Below are 21825 nucleotides of genomic sequence, written 5' to 3'. Positions count from 1 at the left end.
AGATAGGGGCTTGGCCATCTGGGAAATAATTATACTAATTATAATAATGATGGCATTTATTAAGCGCTTCCTATGTGCCCAGCACTGTTCTAAGCACTGGGGAGGTTACAAGGTGCCCAGGTTGTCCCACGGGGGGCTCTCATTAATCCCCATTTTACAGATGAAGGAGGCCCAGAGAAGTTAAGTGATTTGCCCAAAATCACACAGCTGACAATTGGCGGAGCCAGGATTTGAATCCATGACCGCCGACTCCCAAGCCCGGGCTCTTTCCACTGAGCCACACTGCTTCTAATTATAATTATAGTATCTGTTAAGTGCTTACTGTGTCCCAGTTCTTTTAGACTGTGAGCCCACTGTTGGGTAGGGACTGTCTCTAGATGTTGCCAACTTGGACTTCCCAAGCGCTTAGTACAGTGCTCTGCACATAGTAAGCGCTCAATAAATACGATTGATTGATTGCCAAGCATGGTTCTAAGCGCTGGGGTAGAGACAAGGTAATCAGGTTGTCCCACGCGTGACTCAGTCTTAATCCCCATTTAACAGATGAGGTAACTGAGGCACAGAGAAGTGAAGTGACTTGCCCAAGGTCACCCAACAGACAAGTGGCAGAGCCGGGGTTAGAACCCTCTGATTTCCAAGTCCGGGCTCGGGCCACCAGGCCATGGGGATCGGTCTCTAGCGTAGGGGCTCCAAGGTAGGAAATAGTGTCGGGGACGGGTGGAGTCCACAAATGTGACCCCCTGCCTTGGTCTCTGTTGGGGGCGAGGGGCCAGCGGGGAGGGTCGAGGGGCATCTGCCCAACCAGGACAAGGGAGGGACGGGGTTAAATAGAGAGCCAGCCTGGAATCCGGTCTTGGTGGGTAATAATAATGATAATAATAATAATAATAATAATAATAATAATAATAATAATAATGGCATTTATTAAGCACTTACTATGTGCAAAGCACTGTTCTAAGCGCCGGGGAGGTTACAAGGTGATCAGGTTGTCCCACGGGGGGGGCACATAGTCTTAATCCCCATTTTATAATAATAATAATAATAATGATGACATTGATTAAGCGCTTACTATGTGCCAAGCACTGTTCTAAGCGCCGGGGAGGTTCCAAGGTGATCAGGTTGGCCCACGGGGGGCTCATAGTCTTAATCCCCATTTTATAATAATAATAATAATAATGATGACATTTATTAAGCGCTTACTATGTGCAAAGCACTCTTCTAAGCGCTGGGGAGGTTCCAAGGTGATCAGGTTGTCCCACGGGGGGGCTCATAGTCTTAATCCCCATTTTATAATAGTAATAATAATGATGACATTGATTAAGCGCTTACTATGTGCCAAGCACTGTTCTAAGTGCCGGGGAGGTTACAGGGTGATCAGGTTGTCCCACGGGGAGCTCATAGTCTTAATCCCCATTTTATAATAATAATGATGACATTTATTAAGCGCTTACTATGTGCCAAGCACTGTTCTAAGCACTGGGGAGGTTACAAGGTGATCAGGTTGTCCCACGGGGGGCTCATAGTCTTAATCCCCATTTTATAATAATAATAATAATGATGACATTGATTAAGCGCTTACTATGTGCCAAGCACTGTTCTAAGCGCTGGGGAGGTTCCAAGGTGATCAGGTTGTCCCATGGGGGGCTCATAGTCTTAATCCCCATTTTATAATAATAATGATGACATTGATTAAGTGCTTACTATGTGCCAAGCACTGTTCTAAGCGCTGGGGAGGTTCCAAGGTGATCAGGTTGTCCCATGGGGGGGCTCATAGTCTTAATCCCCATTTTATAATAGTAATAATAATGATGACATTGATTAAGCACTTACTATGTGCCAAGCACTGTTCTAAGTGCCGGGGAGGTTACAAGGTGATCAGGTTGGCCCACGGGGGGCTCACAGTCTTAATCCCCATTTTTACAGATGAGGTAACTGAGGCCCAGAGAAGTGAAGTGACTTGCCCAAAGTCACACAGCTGACAAGTGGCGGAGCCGGGATTTGAACCCATGACCTCTGACTCCAAAGCCCGGGCTCTTTCCACTGAGCCACGCTGGTGGCTGTCCGGGCAGAGGTGGCTGTGCCAACAGGCTGGTTACCTCAGGGGTGGGAAACACAGCATCCCCCTCTAGACTCTTAAGGGAATGTGTCTGTTGTTATAGCGTACTCTTCTTAGCGCTTAGTACAGTGCTCTGCCCACAGTAAGCGCTCAATAAGTACAATTGACCCAGACCCTGCCTCTGTCCCCTCCTGATATACCAGCCCCAACCAAGGAGCAGAAGCAGCAGCGTGGCTCAGTGGGAAAGAGCCTGGGCTTTGGAGTCAGAGGTCATGGGTTCAAATCCCGGCTGTGTGACTTTGGGCAAGTCACTTAACTTCTCTGGGCCTCAGTTACCTCATCTGTAAAATGGGGCTGAAGACTGGGAGCCCTCCCGTGGGACAACCTGATCATCTTGTAACCTCTCCAGCGCTTAGAACAGTGCTTTGCACATAGTAAGCGCTTAATAAGTGCTATTATAATAAATGCTATTATAAGGAGCTCTCCTGAGCCCACCCAACGCTGCCTTCCGTCCTCTGCCCGCTGTCCTGGCCCCTCTCCCCAAGGAGATCCGACCCCACCCTCCTGACTCCATCCCAACGGCCCCACGAGGATGACGGAGGCCTGGGTGACCGAGGGGGAGATGGGTGGGCTGGCATTGATACTTAGTACAGTGCACTGGATCAAGTGGGCGCTCAATAAATACCACTGCTGGCAGCGCCATGCCGACGGCGGGCCGGATGTGCGCTGCGCCCTGTGTGGGCCCAGGGCTGGGCCGTGGCGTCTGCCCACGTAGCAGGGCCGTGGCATCCCCGTGGGTGGACCCTGGAGTGCCCAGCCCAGGGTGGGGGCAGCTCTTTCCTGCAGCAGGGTGTGGATGCCAGGAAGGGAACAGTGCGGGCATTGAGGGGCTGCCACCCTGCCACCTGTGCCGCCTCGGGGGGAAACCCACGCCGCCTGGCTGGGAGGGGATCGGGCACCGGTCCAGTGCTCCAGTGGCTGGGAGCAGGGCACAGAACCAGGCAGGGAGGGTGGCATAATCCCAGGCCCCATGGACAGTGACCAATCCTGGCCCATCCCTACCCTTCAGGGAACAACAGGTGCCACTACCCTGGAGTCCGGGAAGGGCAGCCGACCTTCCCCTTGGGGGTGAGGGGGGCTGTTGTGAGGGTCTTGGCTTCCAACTTGGTGAGATTCCCCAAATCGGGGGCATGGGGCCCCTGCCTCTCCCTTTGCTCCAGCAGGCAGGGCCGGTCCTCTCCTGGCACCAGGAGTGGGGCCGATAAACACGTTATTGTTGCCAGGGTGAGCCAGGTGTCCCCGGGTTCTCCCAGCCCAGTCCCCACGCGGCTTACAGGGTGTGGACCGGATTTAAATTTGGGCCTCTTCTCCCAGTCTGTGCCCTGGTGCTTTGCTTTTGGGAATGCCCTGCCCCACCCCGGTAGGGCCTTCTGACCTCCCCCGGCCCTGTCCCTGGGGCAGCCTCCTGGATGCCCCCTGGATGAGGGGAAAGGCTTCCCAACGTCGGCCTCCCTGCCCAAGTTGGGTGGCTTGGCCCCAACCGGGCCCGAGGCTGGAGCAGGTGGGACTCCACCCGGCGTGGCAAAGGGGTGGGCACTCTCAGGCGGGCATCGACTGTCCCCCTCCTCCGGGAGCCCCAGCTGGCTCCCGCAGCCGAGTTTGGGGCTCAGAGCTAGGCCCGCGGGCCGGCGGCGATGTCCGGGCAGAGGCAGATGTGGGTCGGGGCTGGAATGGAGCCTCCGCGGGCACCTCTCCCCGAGCTGGGCAGCTTCCTGCAGGGTGGCACTCCTCCCGCTCCTGCTCACCCCTTCCGGTCTCCCGCTCGTCCCGCTCCCACCCCCGCGCTCTGCTTGAAAAAGGGCCCATTGTGCCTTGGCTGCACCCAGCTCCACCCTAGGGAGGAGGGTGAGGAGCCGGGCACCTCCTGGACGGGGCAGGCAGGGAAATAGCAGGTCCAGGCCCGGACCGGTCCCTGGCTACTGCTGGGCTTCCTCGAGAGCCGTGCGCCGGGCAACCGTTTCCCGTCTGCGGCTCGCGGGGAGCCAGCCCGGATGGTGCCCACCCGGCTGAGCCCCGTGCCCTCTCTGGCAGCTGGCGATCGTAGAAGACTACGCGGACCCGTTTGATGCCCACGGTGGGGGCGGAGGGGCGGGGAAGCCGGCGGACAGCCCCCCCGAGCAGGTGCCCGAGAACGATGGCTACATGGAGCCCTACGAGGCTCAGAAGATGATGGCTGGTGAGCAGGGGTGGGGTTGGGGGCTGCTCTCTGATGAAGCACGGTCACATGCCCCCAGAATAAATAATAATAATGATGGCATTTGTTAAGCGCTTACTATGTGCAAAGCACTGTTCTAAGCGCTGGGGAGATACCAAGGAATCAGGGCGTCCCACATGGGTCTCACAGCCTTAATCCCCATTTTTTAGACTGTGAGCCCACTGATGGGTAGGGACTGTCTCTATATGTTGCCAACTCGTACTTCCCAAGCGCTTAGGACAGTGCTCTGCACACAGTAAGCGCTCAATACGATTGATTGATTTACAGGGGAGGTAATTGAGGCACAGAGAAGTTCAGTGACTAGCCCGAAATCACACAGCTGACAAGTGGCGGAGCCAGGATTAGAACGTGTGACCTCCGACTCTCAAGCCCGGGCTCTTGTGGTGTTCGTTAAGCGCTTATTAGGTGCCAGGCACTGTACTAAGCGCCGGGGTGGATACAAGCACATGGGGTTGGACCCAGCCCCCGCCCCACGTGGGGCTCCCGGTCTCAATCCCCATTTTACGAATCCATTCATTCATTCGATCGTATTTATTGAGCGCTTACTGTGTGCGGAGCACTGTACCTAGCGCTTGGGAAGTCCAAGTTGGCAACATATCGAGACGGTCCCTACCCAACAGTGGGCTCACAGTCTAGAAGGGGGAGACAGAGAACAAATCAATCAATCAATCGCATTTATTGAGCGCTTACTGAGTGCAGAGCACTGTACTAAGCGCTTGGGAAGTCCAAGTTGGCAACATATAGAGACGGTCCCTACCCAACAGTGGGCTCACAGTCTAGAAGGGGGAGACAGACCAATCAATCAATCAATCGTCTTTATTGAGCGCTTACTGAGTGCAGAACACTGTACTAAGCGCTTGGGAAGTCCAAGTTGACAACATATAGAGACGGTCCCTACCCAACAGTGGGCTCACAGTCTAGAAGGGGGAGACAGAACAAATCAATCAATCAATCGTCTTTATTGAGCGCTTACTGAGTGCAGAACACTGTACTAAGCGCTTGGGAAGTCCAAGTTGGCAACATATAGAGACGGTCCCTACCCAACAGTGGGCTCACAGTCTAGAAGGGGGAGACAGAACAAATCAATCAATCAATCGTCTTTATTGAGCGCTTACTGAGTGCAGAGCACTGTACTAAGCGCTTGGGAAGTCCAAGTTGGCAACATATAGAGACGGTCCCTACCCAACAGTGGGCTCACAGTCTAGAATGGGGGGACACTGAGGCCCGGGAGCGGGAAACCAGAGGGTGCGAGATCCGTCCGCTTCAAGGGCACCTTTCCAGGCCTCAGTCTCCCCTCGTGTCCCATCCCCTTCCCCCAGAGATCCGGGGCTCCAAGGAACCGCCCCCCCCAGCTGCTGCCCCTGTACGATACGCCCTACGAGCCCGGGGAGGACGGCCTCAGTCCTGAGGGCGAGAGCGGGGGAAGGACCCTGGAGCCTCGCCTCCCAGCTGGCGACGAACGGCCCCCGGAGGAGTACGACCAGCCATGGGAGTGGAAGAAGGAGAGGATCTCCAAGGCCTTCGCAGGTGAGGCGGCGGAGGGGCCGGGGCCGGGATCCAGAATCTGGATCTGAATCGGGATCCAGTGGGCCCACCCCCATGGATAATAATAATAATAATAATGTTATTTGTTAAGCGCTTACTAGTTGCTGAGCACCGTTCTGAGCACTGGGATAAATACAAGGTCATCAGGTTGTCCCACATGCGGCTCACAGTCTTCCTCCCCATTTTACCGATGAGGGGACTGAGGCCCAGAGAAGTCAAGTGACTTGCCCAGAGTCACACAGCTGACAAGTGGCGGAGCCGGGATTAGAACCCACGACCTCTGACTCCCAAGCTTGGGCTCTTTCCACCGAGCCACGCTGCTTCTCCAGTCTTCAGTGGTGTTGATTAAATGTCTGCTGGGCGCAGGGTACTGTACTAAAGGCTTGGGAAGGAGGGATGACTAGAAGACGCAAACCCCATCTTCAAGGATTCATTCATTCAATCGTAGTTATTGAGCGCTTACTGTGTGCAGAGCACTGTACTAAGCGCTTGGGAAGTCCAAGTTGGCAACATGTAGAGACGGTCCCTACCCAACAGTGGGCTCACAGTCTCCTCCCTGGTGCTTGGAACAGTGCTTGGCACGTAGTAAGCGCTTAATAAATGCCATCATTATCAATCAATCAATCAATCGTATTTATTGAGCGCTTACTGTGTGCAGAGCACTGTACTAAGCGCTTGGGAAGTACAAGTTGGCAACATATAGAGACAGTCCCTACCCAACAGTGGGCTCACAGTCTAAAAGGGGGAGACAGAGAACAAAACCAAACATACTAACAAAATAAAATAAATAGAATAGATATGTACAAGTCAAATAAATAGAGTAATAAATATGTACAAACATATATACAGGTGCTGTATATCTACCATTATCGTTATCTACCATTATCTAGAGAAGCAGCGTGGATCAGTGGAAAGAGCCCGGGCTTTGGAGTCAGAGGTCATGGGTTTGAATCCCCGCTCTGCCATTTGTCAGCTGTGTGACTTTGGGCAAGAAACTTCTCTGTGCCTCAGTGACCTCATCTGTAAAATGGGGATGAAGACTGTGAGCCCCCCGTGGGCCAACCTGATCACCTTGTAAGCTCCCCAGCGCTTAGAACAGTGCTTTGCACATAGTAAGCGCTTAACAAATGCCATGGTTATTATTATTATTACCCCAGCGCTTAGAGCAGTGCTTGGCACATGGAAGGCGCTTAACAGATACCACAATTCTCCTTCTTAGGTCAGGGAGGACGGAGGGGAGGATCTTAGCAGGGGCTTTAGGGCTGGTGACCAGGACAAGTGCTGAACAAAAAAAGGGTGGGGTCCAGGTGGCTTTAGGATGGAGACCCTACCCCCCAAGCCTTACTCCTAAAATAGGTGATTCATTCATTCAATCGTATTTACTGAGCGCTCACTGTGTGCCGAGCACTGTACTAAGCTCTTGGGAAATGCAATTCAACAATAAACAATGGCATTCCTTGCCCACAATGAGGTCACAGTCTAGAGAAGCAGGGTGGCTCAGTGGCTTGGGAATCAGAGGTCATGGGGTCTAATCCCGGCTCCCCCACATGTCTGCTGTGTGACCTTGGGCAAGTCACTTAACTTCTCTGAGCCTCAGTTACCTCATCTGTAAAATGGGGAATAAGACTGTGAACCTCCCGTGGGACAACGTGATTCATTCATTCATTCAATCGTATTTATTGAGCGCTTACTGTGTGCAGAACACTGTACTAAGTGCTTGGAAAGTACAAATCAGCAACAGAGACAATCCCTACCCAACAACGGGCTCACAGTCTAGAAGGGGGAGACAGACAACAACACAAAACATGTAGACAGGTGTCAATACTATCAGAATAAACAGAATTATAGATCTCTCTCTCTCATTCATTCCGTCACTTACACATACACAAAAAATCCTGGGTTGGTTACTTCTTTCTCTTCCTTAAGAGGATATTTAGTAAACAAATACTGACCTTCATGTAATGTAGTTTGCAATTGACATGATTCTCACTTCAGGGATGTAATTGACGGCTTGTACCCACCCCAGCGCTTAGAACAGTGCTTCGCACATAGTAAGCACTTAACAAATGCCATTATTATTATTATTATTATAGAGCCTGGGAGACAGACATCAGCACAAGTAAATAAAATTACAGATATGTACATAAGTGCTGTGGGAGGGGGAAGAGTAAAGGGATAAATTAAATTACAGATATGTACATTGGTTCTTTGGGGCAGATCAGGTGGGGGCAGAACCAGGGTGGGTGCTGGGGTGTTAACTGTGGTCTTTGTTAAGCACTAACTAAGTGTCAAGCACTATACTAAGCGCCGACGTAGGTACAAGATAATCAGGTCACACACAGTCCCTGTCACAGTCTAAGGAGGCGAGGGTACAAGTTTTGAATCCCCATTTTGTAGACGAGGAAACAGGCCCAGAGAAGTGAAGTGATTTGCCCAAGGTCACCCAGCAGGCAGTTGGCAGAACCGGAATTAAAGCCCAGATCCTCTGATCCCCGGGCCTGTCCTCTTTCAGTTAGGCTTCCCAAGGGGTCAGATTTGGGTGCGTCGACCGGCCGGTGCTCTCTGGGGTGGGCAGAGGCAGGGGCAAGGGATGGTTTTGGGCAGGATGCTGAATGCCTTCTCCAGCAGTGAGGGACTGAGACCCCTTTCCCTGTTATTTGAAACTGAAGGGATGGTGGAGACTGGAGGGGATCGATAACTCAGGCTGCAGACATAAATCCCTCGAGCCATTAGCCATCACTGCCTGTCCGGTTGCCTCCCCCTTATCATCTGCCATTCTCCTCTCGCCTTCCATGGCCTAGAGAGGAGGGCAGGCGGGAGGGCAGCCCCAGAACTGGCTCTGCTCCTTTCTTCCACCAGATCCTGGGGAAGGAGATGGGATGACCCCCAGGCCTCCCCACATCACTGGTCTCTCAGCGTGCCTTGCGGCCAAGGAGACGTTAATCCTGGGGTCTCCTTGGAGAATCGATAGCGTTTGGATTGCTTAATGGGAAAATCTATCGTCGTCATTAGGAAACCTCGTTAGGAGCTCTGCAGCTCCAGTGTGGCTCCAGTCAGGAGCCACTCGGGGAACGGGAAAATCAATGGAAGGCTCGCTCAGGGCTCCAAACTGGAAGGGCGAGAAGATCCCTGGGTTTTGGGTGGCGAGAGCCTGGCCGCTCTCCCTTCCATTTCTTCATCCCTGGGGCTGAGTAGGAGAGCCCTTCCGAGGTTGAGGGCAAGAGCAGGCCCTGTTATAATAATAATGATGGTATCTGTTAGGCGCTTACTGGTGTCAGGCACCGTTCTGGATACAAAATAGTCAGGTTGGACATAGTCCCTGTCCCAAATGGAGCTTACAGTCTTAATCCCCATTTTACAGATGAGGTACTGAGGCACGGAGAAGTTAAGCGACTTGCCCAAGGTCACACGGCAACAGCCGACAGTGGGTTGGTGGGGGTGAATAGGCTGGAATGAGCTGGTTTGGGTGGAAATAGCCTGACTGGTGGGCTTTCCAGTCCCACATTCAGAAGCTCCTGGCTCTTTTCAGCCCTCAGGAAAAGTGGAGTTCAGATGAAAAGGCACAGCCCCAGGGGAGGGCAAAATCCATGGTTTCTAGCCAAGTATGGGAAATCCAGAGGGCATCAGCCCAGCCTCCACTAGAGCTGGCATCTATACACTCAACTCCGCTGCCCCCATTCCCAGACCTCTTTGTCTTTAAGCCTTTCCCCTCTCCAACCTCTGCACTTTCCTCCTCCCTGGGCCGCCCTTGGCCCTGCTTGTGTTCGGGCTTGGGTTTCAGTATCTCAGTATCTCTGTTTCTCTCTGTGTCTCTCTCTGTCTCTGTCTCCTCTCCTGCTGGCTCCAGTTGACATTAAGGTCATCAAAGACCTGCCGTGGCCGCCACCCGTGGGACAGCTGGCCAGCAGCCCCTCCCCCGGGGACGGGGACACCTCCGCTCCGGCCTCGCCCCCCCCTCCAGCTTCAACCCCAGCCCGGCTTAGAAGAGCGCAGCGGTGGGTTGTGTGGGGTCATAGATGCCCGGGCGAGGTCGGCCCCGGGTGACCCTGGCACCTGCCCCTGCCGTCTTCCTCTGTCAGGAGGCCTGGTGGCCGTGGGGGAACGGTGGAAGCCCAGTACCAGTCTTGGGATTGTTCGGGGGTGGAAAGGAGCGTGTCAGTGTTCACGTGTGCGCTCGCGTGCATGTGCATGCATGAACAGTGATGGGATATTTTATTTACTCCTGGGCGGCGGTAGTTCTGCAGCTGTGCATAAGTGTGCTACTGAGTTTGTGGGTGAATCTGCCTAGAAGTATACATGTAAATGTACAAGCAGTCCCAAGAGAAATAATAGTGCGAGTCTGGGACCGGGTGTGCATATGTCGGGTCGGAGTGTAGGAGGGAAATGCTTGTGGGGAGGAACCTGTGATAGGAAGAGAGGTGCAGAGAAGGGGAGATGTGTATTCGGGAGAGGGATGTGGGATGTGGAAGGGGCTGGGGGAGAGGGATGCGTGACAGGAAGGGATGAGGGGAGCGGGATGTATGGTGGTGTGGGGAGGAACCTGTAATGGGAAGGGGTACAGAGAGGAGAAAGTGAGGGGAGAAGGGCCGTGTCTTGAGGAGTGGTCTGGTGGGGGGGGGCAGGATATGGGATGAGGAGGGGTGCCTGGGCAGGATGTATGGTGCTGTGGAGAAGAACCTATGGTGGGGGTGGAGGAGAGAGGGAATGCCTGTGGGGAAAGGAGGAGTGCTGGGAAGAGGGGAGGGGATGAATATAAACCCAGCTGCTGGGCTCGGCCCCCTGGGCCAGGCGAAGAAAGAAGGATATGAGAGTGTGAGCAGTTGGAGGAGGGGAGGGAAGGGGGTGGGCAGAAGGAGGGTGGGGAGGGAGCTGGTCCCTGGGATGGGGGCTCTGAGTGGGATTAGCCTGGCAGGAGGCCCAGGCGATTCCGTAATGGCTTTGCAATCGATAAGTCATTTCAGCAGAGTGGTTTGGCCGGGTTTAGCGGTGAACTCAGGCAGGGAGAGGAGAGGGACAATATTGGCATCCTAAGAGCCGCTCATTGTGGGTGACTCGGTGAGAGGCAGGGAAAAAGAAGGCTGGCCAAGGGGCCCCGGGGCCTTCTCCACACTCGGCCCAGTCCCTGTGTCCTGGGTGCCGGCCTGGCGGCGTTCGGTGTTCCTCTGGGGCTGAACTCGTTATGGTGCGGTCCGGGCCTCCCCCACACCACGGTGCCACCTAGGTGCCCACCTTCCCCGAGAGTAAGAAGTCCCAAGTCCAGGTACGGTTGGCAGAGCTGGAGGGTGGCAGGATGGGGAAAAAGACCAGCCGGGCCTGGCCCCGCTTCCTCCAGCCTCAGCCACGGCCCGTCCGGTGACCACACGTCTTTCTCCCACAGCCCAGTTCGAGGCGTTGGACAAAGGTTTCCTGTCTCCCGGGCGGGAAGAGAAGGGGCGCCCTGTGGCCAGGCTGGCAAAACCTGGAATCGGTGACCCCACCAGCCCCCTGGGGGAGTGGACGGATCCAGCTTTGCCACTGGAAAACCAGGTGTGAGTGTCTGGGCTGGTTGGGGGGACCAGTCTTTGGCTCTGCCCCTTTTCCGCTCCCCATGGACCCCCAGTCCAGTTCCCCTCCTGCCTCCCCCCGGGTTCCCCGCTGGAAGAGAGCCGGGGCTGGGGCCTCTGAGCGGGTGGCAGCATCAACCCGGAAAGGGGTAGACTGACTTGCCATCTTCCCCCCGACCCTGTATATATGTATATATGTTTGTACATATCTATTACTCTATTTATTTATTTTACTTGTACATATCTAGTCTATTTTATTTTGTTAATATGTTTGGTTTTGTTCTCTGTCTCCCCCTTCTAGACTGTGAGCCCACTGTTGGGTAGGGACCGTCTTTATATGTTGCCAACTTGTCCTTCCCAAGTGCTTAGTCCAGTGCTCTGCACACAGTAAGCGCTCAATAAATATGATTGATTGACTTCCACTCCCACCCGCAGCTGGTACCACGGAGCCATCAGCCGCACGGATGCCGAGGCCCTGCTGAGGTTGTGCAAGGAGGCCAGCTACCTGGTGCGAAACAGTGAGACGAGCAAAAATGACTTCTCCCTCTCCCTCAAGTAAGTGCCGGGCAGGGACCTTCCCGAGCTTCCAGGTTTGGGGATCGGGATGAGGGGGCGAGTGTACCCCGTGAGCACAGCAGCGGTAGCCACCTTTCCCACAGTGTGGAAGCAGGTCAGCTCAGTGGAAAGAGCCCGGGCTTTGGAGTCCGAGGTCATGGGTTCAAACCCTGGCTCCGCCAATTGTCAGCTGGGTGACTTTGGGCAAGTCACTTCACTTCTCTGGGCCTCAGTTCCCTCATCTGTAAAATGGGGATGAAGACTGTGAGCCCCCCCGGTGGGACAACCTGATTATCCTGTAACCTCCCCAGGGCTTAGAACAGTGCTTTGCACATAGTAAGCGCTTAGTAAATGCCGTCATCATTATTATTGTAACCTCCCCAGCGCTTAGAACAGTGCTTTGCACATAGTAAGCGCATAATAAATGCCATTATTTGCTTTGCACGTAGTAAGCACTTAATAAATGCCATCATCATTATTATTGCAACCTCCCCAGCGCTTAGAACAGTGCCTTGCACATAGTAAGTGCTTAATAAATGCCATCATTATTCAGTGCTTAGAACAGTGCTCAGCACTTAGAACAGTGCTTTGTACATAGTAAGTGCTTAATAAATGCCATTATTATTATTATTATTACCCGGCTCCTACTCCACTGCTATTCCCAACTCCCTCCACCTCTGCTTAGTACAGTGCCTGGCACATTCATTCATTCATTCAGTCGTATTTGTTGAGTGCTTACTGTGTGCGGAGCACGCCTGTCTGGGCGGGGGAGAGGGGGTTGGCTCCAGTTCTTTTTTTTTTTTTTTTTAATGGCATTTGGAAAGAGCCCGGGCTTTGGAGTCAGAGGTCATGGGTTCGAATCCCAGCTCTGCCAATTGTCAGCAGTGTGACTTTGGGCAAGTCACTTCACTTCTCTGGGCCTCAGTTCCCTCATCTGTCAAATGGGGGTGAAGACTGTGAGCCCCCCGTGGGCCAACCTGATCACCTTGTAACCTCCCAAGCGCTTAGAACAGTGCTTTGCACATAGTAAGCGCTTAATAAATGCCATTATTATTAGTATTATGTGCCAAGCACTGTTCTAAGCGCTGGGGGGATACAAAGTGATCAGGTTGTCCCACGAGGGGCTCACACTCATCATCCCCAGGAGGCCTTCCCAGACTAAGCCCCCTCCTCCCCCTCTCCATCCCCCCCGCCTTACCTCCTTCCCTTCCCCACAGCACTTGTATATATGTTTGTATGGATTTATTACTCTATTTTACTTGTACATATCAAGTCTATTTTATTTTGTTAATGTGTTTTGTTTTGTTCTCTGTCTCCCCCTTCTAGACTGTGAACCCACTGTTGGCTAGGGACTGTCTCCTTGTGTTGCCAACTTGTACCGGATTTATTACTGTATTTATTTATTTTACTTGTACATATCTATTCTTTTTATTTTATTTTGTTAATGTGTTTTGTTTTGTTCTCTGTATCCCCCTTCTAGACTGTGAGCCCACTGTTGGGTAGGGACCGTCTCTGTGTGTTGCCAACTTGGACTTCCCAAGTGCTTAGGGCAGTGCTCTGCACACAGTAAGCGCTCAGTCAAGACGATTGATTGATTGATTAAGGGACTCGCCCAAGGTCACAGAGCAGACATGTAGTGGAGGCGGGATTCGAACCCACCCCCTCTGACTCCTAATAATAATAGTGGCATTTGTTAAGCGCTTACTATGTGCAAAGAACTGTTCTAAGCGCTGGGGAAGTTACAAGGTGATCAGGTTGGCCCACCGGGGGCTCACAGTTTTAATCCCCGTTTTACAGATGGGGTAACTGAGGCACAGGGAAGTCAAGTGACTTGCCCAAAGTCACCCAGCTGACAGTTGGGGGAGCCGGGATTTGAACCCATGACCTCTGACTCCAAAGCCCGGGCTCTTTCCACTGAGCCACGCTGCTTCTTTTTAGACTGTGAGCCCCCCTTTTAGACTGTGAGCCCACTGTTGGGTAGGGACCGTCTCTCTATGTTGCCAACTTGGACTTCCCAAGCGCTTAGTCCAGTGCTCTGCACACAGGAAGCGCTCAGTAAATATGATTGATTCTCTGAGAGAGGCCGGTCCCATCTGGGGCCTGACGGCGTCTGGCAGCCGGAGCCTCGTTTGCATATAAATGGGCTTCTCTGAAACCCAATTACGGTTTCCCGGCTCTCGGTAATTGAAGGGCTTTCACTGGTAATTAAACCCGCCTCCTCCCTCCTTCCCTTCTAGTCTAGCCCACTGTTGGGTAGGGACCGTCTCTATATGTTACCAACGTGGACTTCCCAAGCGCTTAGTACAGTGCTCTGCACACAGTAAGCGCTCAATAAATACGATTGATTGATTCCCAGACTGAGCCCCCTCCTTCCTCTCCCCATCCCCACAGCACACAGATTTATTACTCGATTTATTTTACTTGCACACATTTACTATTCTATTTGGGAAGCAGCGTGGCTCAGTGGAAAGAGCCCGGGGTTTGGAGGCAGAGGTCGTGGGTTCAAATCCCGGCTCCACCACTTGTCAGCTGTGTGACTTTGGGCAAGTCACTTCACTTCTCTGGGCCTCAGTTCCCTCTTCTGGAAAATAGGGATGAAGACTGTGAGCCCCTCATGGGACAACCTGATTACCTTGTACGCACCCCAGCGCTTAGAACAGTGCTTTGCACATAGTAAGCGCTTAACAAATACCAACATTATTATTATTATTATTTATTTTGTTAATGATGTGCACAGAGCTATAATTCTATTTTGTCCTGACGATTTTGACACGTCTGCATGTTTTGTTTTGTTGTCTGTCTCCCCCTTCTAGACTGTGACCCCCTGTTAGGTAATAATAATGATGGCATTTGTTAAGCGCTTACTATGTGCAGAGCACTGTTCTAAGCGCTGAGCACTGTTCTAAGCGCTGTTCTAAGGTAAGGACCGTCTCTATATGTTGCCAACTTGGACTTCCCAAGCGCTTAGTACAGTGCTCTGCACACAGTGGGCAAGTGCTCAATAAATACCGTTGATTGATTCCCTACCGCACTGGCCCCTCCACCCTGCTCCAGGCAGGGCAAGACTGGCGGAGCAACCGCAGCCCTCCCCAGCTTCCCCGAATGAGGGGCGTGACATACAGGGAAACTGAGGCAGGGACCACCACCCCCTCCCCTGTTTAGCCCGAGGCCTTAGAGGAAGAGAAGCACGTGGCAGGGCCCCCCCGGGGAACGCCAGTGTAGACCCTAGGGTTGGAGCTGGGTCCCTGAGCACCAGTGCCTCAGTTTACCCGTGTGAATGCCTCCTCCCCATTCATTCATTCAGGCTTATTTATTGAGCGCTTACTGTGTGCAGAGCACTGTACTAAGCGCTTGGGAAGTAATAATCATAATGATGGCATTTATTAAGCGCTTACTGTGTTGCAAAGCACTGTTCTCCTGTTCCCCCTCCCTACCCCCGCCTTACCTCCTTCCCTTCCCCACAGCACCTGTATATATGTATATATGTTTGCACGTATTTATTACTCTATTTATTTATTTTACTTATACATATCTGTTCTATTTATTTTATTTTGTTAATATGTTTTGTTTTGTTCTCTGTCTCCCCCTTCTAGACTGTGAGCCCACTGTTGGGTAGGGACCGTCTCTATATGTTGCCAACTTGAACTTCCCAAGTGCTTAGTCCAGTGCTCTGCACACAGTAAGCGCTCAATAAATACGATTGATTGATTGATTGTTCTCCTGTTCCCCCTCCTCCCCCTCTCCACCCCACCCCCGCCTTCCCTCCTTCCCTTCCCCACAGCACCTGTATATATGTATATATGTTTGCACGCATTTATTACTCTATTTATTTATTTTACTTGTACATATCTGTTCTATTTATTTTATTTTGTTAATATGTTTTGTTTTGTTCTGTCTTCCCCTTCTAGACTGTGAGCCCACTGTTGGGTAGGGAGCGTCTCTATATGTTGCCAACTTGTACTTCCCAAGTGCTTAGTACAGTGCTCTGCACACAGTAAGCGCTCATACGTTTGATTGATTGATTGTTCTAGGCGCCGGGGAGGTTACAAGGTGATCAGGTTGTCCCACAGGGCGGTTCACAGTCTTCATCCCCATTTTACAGATGAGGGAACTGAGGCACAGAGAAGTGAAGTGACTTGCCCAAAGTCACCCAGCTGACAGTCGGCGGAGTCGGGATTTGAATCCATGACCTCTGACTCCAAAGCCCGGGCTCTTTCCACTGAGCCACGCTGCTTCCCAGTTGGCAACATACAGAGACGGTCCCTACCCAACAGTGGGCTCCCCAGGCACTCTTTACAAGGCTGGATGAAGTAGGAGGAGACCCCGAGGGAAGGGGGTTGCTGCAGGAACCAGCCAGTTAGTCAATTATATTTATTGAGCGCTTACTGTGTGCAGCGCACTGTACTAAGTGCTTGGGAGGGTGTAGTATAAGATCCCTCCTCAAATCCAACAATCACTCTCCCCCAATTCAAAGCCTTATTCAATCAATCATATTTATTGAGCGCTTACTGTGTGCAGAACACTGTACTAAGCGCTTGGGAAGTACAAGTTGGCAACATATAGAGAAGGTCCCTACCCAACAGTGGGCTCACAGTCTAAAAGGATGTGCTTATTGATAAGCACATCCCAAGAGGCCTTTCCTAAAGCCCCCATTCCTCATCTCCCACTCCCTTCTGCGTTGCCCTGATTTGCTCCTTTTCTTCATCCCCCTCGTCCCAGCCCCACAGAACTTATGTAAATATCTGTAATTGATTTATAATGATGGCATTTATTAAGCGCTTACTATGTGCAAAGCACTGTTCTAAGCGCTGGGGAGGTTACAAGGTGATCAGGTTGTCCCACGAGGGGCTCACAGTCTTAATCCCCATTTGACAGATGAGGGAACTGAGGCCCAGAGACGTGAAGTGACTTGCCCAAAGTCACACGGCTGACAACTGGGGTAGCCCGGATTTGAACCCATGACCTCTGACTCCAAAGCCCGGGCTCTTTTCCACTGAGCCCCGTTATTTATATTAATGTCTGTCACCACCACGCCCGCAGCCCCCAGACTTTAATCTCGTACGGGCAGGGAATTTGTTTATTGTTGTATTGTAATAATAATAATAATAATTGTGGTATTTAAGCGCTTACTGTGTGCTAGGCACTGTACTCATACTCTCCCAAATGCTTAGGATGGTGCTCTGCACACAGTAAGTTGCTCATTAAACATGATTGAGTAAATGAATATGAATTACAGATATTTCCGTAAATTCTGTGGGGCTGGGAGGGCAACGCAGAAGGGAGTGGGAGAGGAGGAATGGGGGCTTTAGGAAAGGCCTCTTGGGATGTGCTATCAATAAGGCTTTGAATTGGGGGAGAGTGATTGATTTGGATTTGGATTGTTGGATTAAATGAATGAACAATAGACATATCCCTGCTCTGCTGCTTGTTAGCTGAGTGACTTTTAGACTGTGAGCCCACTGTTGGGTAGGGACTGTCTCTATATGTTGCCAACTTGTACTTCCCAAGCGCTTAGTACAGTGCTCTGCACACAGTAAGCGCTCAATAAATACGACTGATGATGATGATGATGATGATGACTTTGGGCAAGTCACTTTACTTCTCTGTGCCTCAGCTACCTCATTTGTAAAATGGGGATTAAGACTGTGAGCCCACGTGGGCTACTCTGATCACCTTGTACCCCCCCTCAGCACTTAGAACAGTGCTTTGCACATAGTAAGCACTTAACAAATGCCATTATTGAGAAGCAGCGTGGCTCAGCGGAAAGAGCCCGGGCTTTGGAGTCAGAGGTCATGGGTTCAAATTCCAGCTGTGCCAACTGACCGCTGTGTGGCTTTGGGCAAGTCACTTCACTTCTCTGTGCCTCAGTTCCCTCATGTGTAAACTGCGGATTAAAACTGTGAGCCCCCCGGGGGACAACCTGATCACCTTGTCACCTCCCCAGCGCTTAGGACAGTGCTTTGCACATAGTAAGCACTTAATAAATGCCATCATTATTATTATTATTATATTCTCTGCCCACAGCCCGTGAGGGACTCCCCTGATTTCCCATGTCCCCCCCAAATTTAAGACAAATGTTTCCTGCCCTCCTATTCTGCCCAGCTCCTGGTTTCCCTCCCGCTCCTCTGTACTGCCTGGCTCGACTCCCAATCGCTATTATCTCTGACAGATGGACACACTCCCATTCCCATCTCCCTCCCTGGATGCCGGGGGGTCTAGGGGGGCGGTGGGGGCTGCAGGCGGGAAATCTGTCAGAGCTGCAGGGCTCGGAGCGGGGCAGGAAGAGGCTATTAGCCCAGGCCTGCCAGGAAAGGGAAGGGAAGACTTGGTGGGTAGGGGAAGACCCCCTGGCACAAGCCAAGTCGGGAAATAAAGTCGCTGAGGGAGCCGGCAGGCAGCGGGAGGACGTCGCAGGAACCGGCTTCCTGTGGGCACAGAATGTGTCTTTTTATTGTTCTGTGTACTGTTGGGTAGGGACTGTCTCTATATGTTGTCAGCTTGTACTTCCCAAGCGCTTAGTACAGTGCTCTGCACACAGTAAGCGCTCAATAAATATGATTGATACCTGTTGTCCTCTCCCAAGCAGCGTAGCTCAGTGGAAAGAGCTTTGGAGTCAGAAGCCCAGCTCTGCCAATCGGCAGCTGTGTGACTTCGGGCAAGTCACTTCACTTCTCTGGGCCTCGGTTCCCCGAGCCCCCCCGTGGGATAACCTGACCCCCTTGTAACCTCCCCAGCGCTTAGAACAGTGCTTGGCACATAGTAAGCCATCGTTATTATTATTACAGTGCACACAGTAAGTGCTCAATAAATATGACCGACTGGATAGGGTGGTGCGGGGAACCTCGCGCCTGAGATAGATAACGGCAGGGCCCAGGGCCCAGGGAGGAGAGGATCTCCATGCGGGACTTGGACCCGCATGGGTCCCTTCTTTCCTCTCCCCCTCGTCCCCCTCTCCATCCCCCCGTCTTACCTCCTTCCCTTCCCCACAGCACCTGTATATATGTATATATGGTTGTACATATTTATTACTCTATTATTTATTTATTTATTTATTTATTTTACTTGTACATTTCTATCCTATTTATTTTATTTTGTTGGTATGTTTGGTTCTGTTCTCTGTCTCCCCCTTTTAGACTGTGAGCCCACTGTTGGGTAGGGACTGTCTCTATGTGTTGCCAATTTGTACTTCCCAAGCGCTTAGTACAGTGCTCTGCACATAGTAAGTGCTCAATAAATACGATTGATTGATTGATTGACCAGTGGGTAGGGGAGGGAGAGAGCGAAGCCCTGAGTCTCCCTCTTCCCCGAGAGCTAACGCTACCAGAACCGCAGGGCCCCAGCCAGGCCAGGGATGGAGACATTTTATGCAGCATAAGAAAATTGAACACAACTGCTCCTGCAACTGGTGCATTCACCGCCCACGATGTAATAATAATAACAATGATGGCATTTGTTAAGCTCTTACTATGTGCAAAGCACTGCTTTAAGCGCTGGGGGGGATACAAGGTGATCAGGTTGTCCCACGTGGGGCTCACAGTCTCCATCCCCATTTTACAGATAAGGGAACTGAGGCACAGAGAAGTGACTTGCCCAAGGTCGCACAGCTGACCATTCATTGTCGTATTTATAATAATAATAATAATAATAATGATGGCATTTGTTAAGCGCTTACTATGTGCAAAGCACTGTTCTAAGCGCTGGGGAGGATACAAGGTGATCAGGTTGTCCCACTTGGGGCTCACAGTCTTAATCCCCATTTTACAGATGAGGTAACTGAGGCCCAGAGAAGTTAAGTGATTTGCCCAGAGTCACACAGCTGACAATTGGCGGAGCCAGGATTTGAACCCACAACCTCTGACACCCAAGCCTGGGCTCTTTCCATTGAGCCACGCTGCTTCTCTTCACAGTTGTAGACTGAGCCCGTTGTTGGGTAGGGACCGTCCCTATATGTTGCCAGCTTGTACTTCCCAAGCGCTTAGTACAGTGCTCTGCACACAGTAAGCGCTCAATAAATATGATTGAATGAATGAATGTCAGCAGCCTACCTGCACACTTCCCCGTCCCCAACCCCCCCAGGACAGCGCTAGCTCTGGGCCCACTCCCCCCTTGTCATGCATGCATGCATGCATGTATTTGGTAATAATAATAATAATGGCATTTATTAAGCCCTTACTATGTGCAAAGCACTGTTCTAAGCGATGGGGAGGTTACAAGATGATCAGGTTGTCCCACGGGGGCTCACAGTCTTAATCCCCATTTTACAGATGAGATAACTGAGGCACAGAGAAGTTAAGTGACTTGCCCAAAGTCACACAGCTGATAAGTGGTGGAGCTGGGATTTGAACCCATGACCTCTGACTCCAAAGCCCGGGCTCTTTCCACTGAGCCATGCCGCTTCTCTTAAGAGATAGGGAAGCAGCTGTCCCCTTCAGCTTCCTGCAGCCCACACTGCCCCCCAATAATAATAATAATAATGGTATTTTTTAAGCACTTACTATGTGCCAGGCACTGTACTAAGCACTGGGGTAGATACAAGCTAATTGGGTTGGTTGGACACAGGCCTTATCCCACAGGGGGCTCACAGTCTTAATCCCCATTTTACAGATGAGGTAAGTGAGGCACAGATGAGGTAAGTTGCCCAAGGCCACACAGCGGACAAGTGAGCCCACTGTCAGGTAGGGGCTGTCTCTATATGTTGCCAACTTGTACTTCCCAAGCGCTTAGTACAGTGCTGTGCACACAGTAAGTGCTCAGTAAATACGATTGAATGAATGAATGAAAGTGGCAGAGCCAGGATAGAACTTAGAACAGTGCCAGTGCTTAGAACAGTGCTTTGCACATAGTAAGCGCTTAATAAATGCCATCATCATTATTATTATTACAGAAGCCAGGTCCTCCTGATTCCCAGGCCCGTGCTCTATCCACGAGGCCGTGCTGCTTCTCATCCCGCTCTCTGCTCTCCCCACAGGAGCAGCCAAGGGTTCATGCACATGAAACTGTCACGCACCAAAGAACACAAGTACGTGCTGGGCCAGCACAGCCCGCCCTTCGCCAGCGTGCCCGAGATCGTGCACCACTACGCCAGCCGCAAGCTGCCCATCAAGGGGGCGGAGCACATGTCGCTGCTCTACCCGGTCGCCATCCGGACTCTGTAGGCCATGAGCCCGCTCCCCGTCACTCCCTTGTCCCCCAGGCCCGGACGAGGGCTGGGACTTGTGTTAATTTATTCTAAAGGGGAGCAGGCCGAAACGGCGCGGGGATGGTCCGCTGGTCCTCGCCCGGATGCCGGTCCACCACCCTTGCTGCCGGGCAGTGACCTGCCTCCAGGCACGGCTAGCCAGGGCTTGGTCGGCGGCGGCAGCAGCAGTGTCCCAGTGACAATGCCGCGGACCTCGGCTTCCCCGGCCTGACTCACTTTGCCTCGCTCCCCACCTCTCTGTACCCGGGGAAGAGGGGGCGGGGACCAGACGGGCTATAAACCACCGTTTCCAAGCAGACGCCGCGGCTCTGAGAGCACTTTGTGAGCACCGAGCTCTTGGTGCGGCGCCCAGCTGCCCACTGTCCGGCCTATCCGATGGAAGGGGCTGGGGGTGGGCGCTTCTGCCCTAGCCGGGAGGGTTGCTAAGTCAGTTGCCACCCTCCGTGGGGAGGCAGAGCCCTAAAGTGGGACAGGGATGAGTGTGCCTGGTCCTCCCTTCGGAGCCAGTAGGGAAGTATCTGGATCGAGGGTGGGCCTAGTCTGACCCCACCCTCACTGCCGCCTCTTCCCATGGGAGCTCCCCAAGTCGGTCAGCGGGCAGACTGATCCCTGCAGCCGGAACCTGTTCTCCCGGGCTCCTCCTCCTCCCCAA

At 52.3% G+C, this 21825-nt stretch overlaps 1 protein-coding gene across 1 annotated transcript in view; it reads left to right on the top strand.

The window, feature by feature from the left end:
• SHF (Src homology 2 domain containing F) overlaps positions 1 to 21471 on the top strand; it is a 32103-nt gene extending 10632 nt beyond the window's left edge. The window contains 8 exon segments of the mRNA XM_038750433.1: positions 4148 to 4292; positions 5651 to 5670; positions 5672 to 5858; positions 9724 to 9839; positions 9841 to 9871; positions 11254 to 11404; positions 11855 to 11974; positions 20943 to 21471. Coding sequence (XP_038606361.1) covers positions 4148 to 4292; positions 5651 to 5670; positions 5672 to 5858; positions 9724 to 9839; positions 9841 to 9871; positions 11254 to 11404; positions 11855 to 11974; positions 20943 to 21129 — 957 coding nt within the window. The 3' untranslated portion in view covers positions 21130 to 21471.
• The last annotated feature ends 354 nt before the right edge of the window (positions 21472 to 21825 follow it).

Source organism: Tachyglossus aculeatus, chromosome 8 (assembly GCF_015852505.1).
Source record: "Tachyglossus aculeatus isolate mTacAcu1 chromosome 8, mTacAcu1.pri, whole genome shotgun sequence".
In the NCBI taxonomy this organism is placed as follows: domain Eukaryota; kingdom Metazoa; phylum Chordata; class Mammalia; order Monotremata; family Tachyglossidae; genus Tachyglossus; species Tachyglossus aculeatus.
The sequence above is the reverse complement of the archived record's forward strand: the minus strand, read 5'-3'. Positions and strand labels throughout refer to the sequence as shown.